This window comes from Sprattus sprattus, assembly GCF_963457725.1.
Source record: "Sprattus sprattus genome assembly, chromosome: 12".
In the NCBI taxonomy this organism is placed as follows: Eukaryota; Metazoa; Chordata; class Actinopteri; order Clupeiformes; family Clupeidae; genus Sprattus; species Sprattus sprattus.
In genome coordinates, this window is record NC_137910.1 from 6333056 (window position 1) to 6340555 (window position 7500).

Genomic DNA, 7500 nt, shown 5'->3' on the forward strand with positions numbered 1-7500 from the left:
TAGAGCACCTCTCCTGCAGTACCCAGTTTAGCCACAGGCTGGCACTAACCCACCGGCAAGACCCACCACTGAAAAACGACTTTCATGCCATTACTGTAATACCAGATAAAGGCTCATAGAAGACATTTCTGCCTCGCAAAAGGGGCATTGCAATGCACCCACACTCGGAGACGTGCAGCCAGACAGCCAATTCCGTGATCCCAGTCAATGAAACATTTCCACCAACCAGATGCAAAAGCCACAAGAGAGAGCGAGAATCAATACTAATCATCTCATGGTGTTGCTTTCAGGCAGGAAATGACACTTTGCTCCATGTTCTTTTTTTTTTTCTCCCCCTCCCCACCTGCCCATCGATATTCAGGGGGTGAAAAATGCACAGTGGAGAAAGCAACCAGAGAGCACCCAGCCCAGCAGACAACTGACCAGTGCTTGAAATGGATCCTTGAGCGAAAGAAAGAAAGAAAGAAAGAAAGAAAGAAAGAAAGAAAGAGAGAGAGAAGGGAGGAAGACGTGGTGGGGGGAGGGGGGGCAGGGGGAGAAAACTGAAGACGCCAGCCAACTTCAAAAACAGAGAGATGCTTGGGGAGAAATGCTTGGCTGGAGAAGAGAACGCAGATACTGCCAGGAGGCCCGATCATCATTTGGCTAATAAGCTCGGCAATCGGGCCGCGCTCTGTTTTATGTGGTCCGACGTGTTCCAAAGCGGTGCTTTTTATTAACTAATGCCGCAGCCTTGAGAGGAAAAAAACAACAACGAAAAAAAGAAAGAAAGAAATAACCGGAAAGACAGAGTAGATGCAACATACTGGAACCATTGGGTAAGCAGCACAGATGCAAGCAAGGATGCCAGTGCCAAGCAAGTCGGAAACCACAGCCAAATCCCCTGAATCAGTTTAATCAAGGTGACTTCCCACACTCTTGTCTTAAAAGGCCAGAAAATGTCCACAGCCACCCCCCCCCCCCCCCCCACAAACTTGCACACTCTTGTCTTAAAAGGCCAGAAAATGTCCACAGCCACCCCCCCCCCATGCCAGGGTGGAAACATGCAAGACCAAACACACAGCTAGCCTCCAGTATTGCCACACCCAGTCTCTTACAGTATCCTGTCTCATAGCAATGGAGGTTTCTTAATGGAGGCTTCTTAAATGTGATTATGATGCATTGTTTTCATTTGCACGCCTGTCCACATCCTCCATATTGAATTCAAAAAATTAAAGATTCTGAATGCCCTAACAGTCCACTTTACTGAGATACATTGGATACATTAGTCCTGTAATGGCAGCTTCACATTAAAAGTAGTCTTGTCGTGCCTGGATTTACCCGTAAATGTGATTCTACGTGTAATACCACACATGCAACACAGAAAACACTTCTTCTTAACATTCATATCTAAAATGAAAGTGTGCTTGTGGGTGTCAGGCGAAGAGTGCAGCAACTAGTTTAACTGCAATGCAACATCTGAGGGCATTTGTACCCAACATGCCACACTATTAAACTAGCACACTCTTGTCTTAAAAGGCCAGTTAAACGTGCACACTCTTGTCTTAAAAGGTCAGTTAAACTAGCACACTCTTGTCTTAAAAGGCCAGTTAAACTAGCACACTCTTGTCTTAAAAGGTCAGTTAAACTAGCACACTCTTGTCTTAAAGGCCAGTTAAACTGGCACACTCTTTTCTGAAAAGGCCAGTTAAACTAGCACACTCTTGTCTTGAAAGGCCAGTTAAACTAGCACACTCTTTTCTTAAAAGGCCAGTTAAACTTGCATACTCTTGTCTTAAAAGGCCAGATAAACTAGCACACTCTTGTCTTAAAAGGCCAGTTAAACTAACACACTCTTGTCTTAAAAGGTCAGTTAAACTAGCACACTCTTGTCTTAAAAGGCCAGTTAAACTAGCACACTCTTGTCTTAAAAGGCCAGTTTAACTAACACACTCTTGTCTTAAAAAGCCAGTTAAACTAGCATACTCTTGTCTTAAAAGGCCAGTTAAACTTGAACAGTCTTGTCTTAAAAGTGTGAGTAGCTAGTTGTGAAGATGTTAAAGTAAAGCATTTTGTTGAAATGAAGTTACAACAATGGCGGCAGTTGTAGAGCTGGTCGAAGTGATACAAACAGTTGTAGCAATGCCAGCAAACATCAAAGAATTGAAGCGGAAGCAAGAGGAATGTGTAAATGCATTCATCAAGGGGAAAAGGCACGGCCAACAGGCTTTGGAAAAAGGCTAATATATCAGCTTGCACTGTTAGTGGTGGAGTAGGCAAGTACAGCAATCCCATAGTGGTCAATTCCAATTGGCAAGCCACCAAAATATTATTTTAATAACAATAACATCCATATTGCATTTAGACTGCCTTATTCTATTTAATGTAAATGCTTAGTCCTATTTTAGTCAATCATTGTGATGATGCAAAACTAAAAGCTAAAAGCTAGCACTAAAGCAATGCACTACTTAGCACAAAATGCAATATTATAACATAACTATAGCAATATATTGTAAAGATGTCATTGTCATTTGAAAGTAATCTCCTCTGTGACGGGAAACATACTCATGCAAACTCATATCTGAGTTTGTAACAGACACATCAGAGGACATGCAGAGTGAGGGGTCCGCATTCAGTGCACAGCTTACCCTGTCTTTCAGAATGAGACTCTACCGAGTGGGATTGGGGGACACAGGGTAGGAGAGGACAGGTTAGAGACAAGAGCTCGGATGGGATGCATCCGATTCGTCCATACAGATCTGAATAACGTGTCTGGACGTCTGGATCAGGCTCAGAATGTGATGTATGGGAGATACTGTGTGTGACTTCTCTAAACCGTCTGATGCAAGAGTGGGAATGACAGGTATTTGCAATACGCTGTCTGTATGGTATGTATTGTACAATGGTTTTGGGTGAGGCATGAATGTATTATCCAATTTTGTGGAGTAAAATGACTAATTTAGAGTTTTTAGGGTCAATTTTTTTAAGATGATTTGTTTGTTTAGAAATGCCTGTGAGGTGAAGTGTCTGATTGAGGTCCTCATTGATTGTCCATGACACTTCAAATGAATGACTGTGATTCCTAGCCCACAGTAAGACTGAATCAAACGAAGACAGAGAGGTAAGACTGAATCAAACGAAGACAGAGAGGCAATGTCATCCAAAGGAAAAGGTGTGTTTGAGAAAAAGATGACAGAAGGGAAGTGACACGTGAGCAGAATCTTTTCAAACGGACGCACTTTGAGAAGAAATGTGACTGGATGAATGGAAAGATGGCGACCTTGCTTGCACACACACACACACACACACACACACACACACACACACACACACACACACACACACACACACCCCACACACACACACACACACACACACACACACACACACACACACACACACACACACACAAACACACACACACACACACACACACAAACACAGGGACACAGAGGAGCTTTCAGTGAGTCAGAGCAAGAGAATGTGAAGAGCTCTTACCACTTTGTCATCCTTCATTTTCAGCGTTCCAACATGAAAAAGAAATGTCAGAAATAAACAGAGAAAGAGAGAGAGAGAAGGCATGTATTAAAGGGAGAAATGAAACGCTAAAGATGTGAGTGCAATACTTCACTGGCACATCAGTGGAGAGAAGTGAAGTTGGTTACCGTGAAACCACACGGTTACTCATAAATCCTCTCAGCACACTGAGAAGACACTCCATATGAAGAACTTCCATTACAGTGTTGATGCTAGATGCAAGCTTTTATTTTCATTTTAATGTGATTTATTATTCTATTAGATTTTTTTATGGTACTACTAACAATAAAGTCTATCTGACTGAATACCAATACTGAAGTTGTAAACATGAACACAAACCACTAACAGCATCTCCTTGTCCTCTTCTGGACTTTGGTATTGGTCATTTCACTGCACTATTTCCTTGTCCTAGACCCTAATCCTGAAAACTCCTGAAAAACCAATCTACTCTCCACTGCATGGTGCGATTTCCCCTCATTTCACCACACATTACATAACTACACTAAAGGGTGAAACATTACTAATAAAGAAACAATTGCATAAAGAAACCATAACTGTAACTGCTGTTAATCAGCTTCTGAATGCTGCATGTGTAATCCTCCAGCAGGGATAGTCCATGTTAACTTTTGTTTCTAAATGACCCGGCTGAAATTCGATGACAGTTTTGGTTGAAACAGAAAGTAAAGTATGCTGCCCCCCACAGGAAACAAGGAGGAAACACTGACTCAGCAGTATGCTACTCACATTTAAGCATACATTAAGCAAAACTACATTTAAAGAATGTCAGAAATAAAACAGCACTCAGCAGAAAATGGACTGTTCTGCTCTCCTAAATGTCTACATTAAATATACATACACACACACAGAATAACGATCTCCGTCAGATACTAGTGAAAACTGCATGCATACAGACGCATGCAAACTCAAGCAAAAGTTAGCTGTAATAATGAAAGCATTCCATTTTGTTTTTAACTGACAGACGCAGGTATGAGCATGTCTCCAGGAGGCCAGGTTTGAATCTGTGGTAAATACAAACCCCCCCGGGGCCTCAAAACACTCACAACATACCATACACGCAGACACACACACACACACACACACACACACACACACAGACGCACATACACACACAGACGCACATACACATTATCTCTCTGATGTTTTTTTCTCTCTCTATCAATTACTCTCTTTTATATTTTTCTTTGCCCTCTCTCTCACCACCACTCCTCCACTCTCTCTCTCTCGCTCCCTCTCTCTCGCTCTCTCTCTCTCTCTCCCTCTCTCTCCACTGTGCTCATTATGGGGGCTGTGCTAATTAGCCCTGTGGATGTGACGGCAGGCACCGTGGAGCACAGGAGCCCCAGTAAATATCACGCCATGGGAGGCGGGCTCCAATTTTAGGGGCCCTCGCCGTGTGGGGTCCGCCCCTGCTTCATCAAGACGCTGCGGCAGCCTCGCCTTCACGGGCGGCCCCGCGGAGACCCCCCCCCCCCCCTCTGCATCCTCCGTCTAATGCCCAATTAACCTTTCCCTGCTCCGCGCTGGGCTCTTTGGTCGAGCCTCCATCCGGCACCCAACACACACACACACACACACACACACACACACTCCTCCCTTTTCAGTGGTCTTACACCCACCTCACCTCCTGCTTCCCCACCCACCTCTTCCTCAGGGCACACACACACACTAATGTTTAACGTACTATAAAGCACAATATTGTATCATAAAACCACAGGCGGACATCTTGACATCCTAACAGCCATCACTACAATACATGCTTACAATTAAAAAAATGATCAGTGACTGAAATTTCAACTTTGTCATAACCACTCAGGAAACTTCTGGAGGGGCAGGTGCTGCCAATTATTTTGCACATGCAGACATGAAGGGTAGAGTAAGAAAAGGGACTTTGAGTTAAGACTCAGAAATGTATGGGAAATGTCCTGCATGTGTCAGGAGTAGGCTATTGGAACATTGGACATGTAACCTGATGCAAAAACGGTTGGTGTGATTTGCGAGGCGTCTGTCAGCTAACTGTAGTGTGTACGTTTAGCTAAGGATGAGGAATCATACACTGAATTTTTTATAATCTGTAACTGAACACACATGACTTTGACACTCAACAATGAGACAATTCATTGAAGTTGCAGTCCTAACACTGTTGAGAATCGACCAGGACGGCTTCCCCAGACACCACCACCATCTATCCCTTTCACTGTTAACCACTTACCGCTGGGTTTACAATACTTCAAGCGCTCTCATTGTGCTAATAGACCCAACTTTGATCCTACTACAAATAGTTACACAAATCCCTCTCCAAATGTCTACATACATATAAAGACAATTCAAGTCTCCTCCATTCTATTCCATGCTACAGTTCACTATTTCAATGTGTATGACTATTCATTCCTCCCTAGTTGCAGTACTCTCTGATCTCCTGGGGAGAACAGACCAGCGTGAGTGTGTCTGAGCACTGGACATGAGTCAACAACTTCCTGTCTCTTTAAACATGCAATCCAACCCGCAAGACAGCACAAACACAGGTTATGGTTGACTTCCGGCGAGTGTTTTGGCAGTGGGCGGCGACTCACATTGTTGGCACGCAGAGAGACTCTTCCCCCGCAGCGGGCACAGAACTTGGTCTGGCAGTAGGAGCAGACGTTGCCGCAGCCGTCGGCGAACTTGGTCTTGTGGCAGATGCCACAGGTGGGCGCGTCGTCCTTGGCCTGGCCCGACTGCTGCCGCGTCTCCGTGCTCACCTGCCGCCGCACCTGCTCCTTATAGCTGGAAAACTGCTGGTGCAAACTGAGAGAGAGAGAGAGGGAGAGAGAGAGAGAGAGAGAGAGAGAGAGAGAGAGAGAGAGAGAGAGAGAGAGAGAGAGGAAAAGGGGGGATTGATGGAGAGAGAGAGAGAGAGGAAAAGGGGGGATTGATGGAGAGAGAGAGAAAGAGGTAAAGGGGGGGTTGATGGAGAGAGAGAGAAAGGGGGGGTTGATGGAGAGAGAGAGAGAGAGAAAGAGGTAAAGGGGGGGTTGATGGAGAGAGAGAGAGAGAGGAAAAGGGGGGATTGATGGAGAGAGAGAAGGGGCGGGAGAGAAGGAGGAGGAATGAAGTTGAATGGGAGTAGAGAAAATGGAAAGAAATATAGAAGAGTGGAGAGATAGAGGGCATGGACAAAGGAAAGACAGAGAGATGGAGAGAGAGGAGGATGAAAGCAGTTGAAAAGGAGGAGGAGGGAAAATGGACAGAGATGAGGAAGAGTGGAAGAGAGAGAGAGGGCCGTGGAAGAGAAGTGGGGAGGACATGAAAGAGGGGGAGGAGATAATGGAGGAGTGCGAGGGAGGTGGTGGAGGAGGTGAGTGGGAGGGAGGTGGTGGAGGAGGTGAGTGCGAGGGAGGTGGTGGAGGAGGTGAGTGGGAGGGAGGTGGTGGAGGAGGTGAGTGCGAGGGAGGTGGTGGAGGAGGTGAGTGGGAGGGAGGTGGTGGAGGAGGTGAGTGGGAGGGAGGTGGTGGAGGAGGTGAGTGGGAGGGAGGTGGTGGAGGAGGTGAGTGGGAGGGAGGTGGTGGAGGAGGTGAGCAGAATGAATGTGTGAGAGGAGGAGAAAAGAGAGCAAAACATAATGGGTCAGGTAAGCAGAGAGCCATGACTGATCTGAAATACCAGCTGACCCTAATATGGCTGGGGTTAGGGTCAGGGTTAGGGTCAGGGTTAGGGTCAGGATGAGGTCAGGGGGAGGTTAGGCTCCATGCCAGATCAGGGCCAGAAGTGTTCTAAAATCAGCTCCTATCTGGGATCTCTCAAACCAGCAGGAATTCATCATCTGTACAAATCGTAATGAAGATTAAACTGCACAGGATTCCACAGTCTCTTATTACTTTATTCACTCAATAAAAAATTTTAAAAAATGTATGCACATCCAAAATAGTGATGATAAACAATAAAGATAAGTAGGTCTTAGTCTTGGAATATAAACATTATTCTGAG

General features: G+C 45.2%; 1 protein-coding gene across 1 annotated transcript in view; it reads right to left on the bottom strand.

Annotated features, from left to right (window-relative positions):
* The window catches only part of rims1a (regulating synaptic membrane exocytosis 1a), a gene marked incomplete at both ends in the record, with an annotated part of 101804 nt that overhangs the window by 58319 nt on the left and 35985 nt on the right, over positions 1–7500 (bottom strand). The window contains 1 exon segment of the mRNA XM_080848570.1: positions 6108–6321. Coding sequence (XP_080704696.1) covers positions 6108–6321 — 214 coding nt within the window.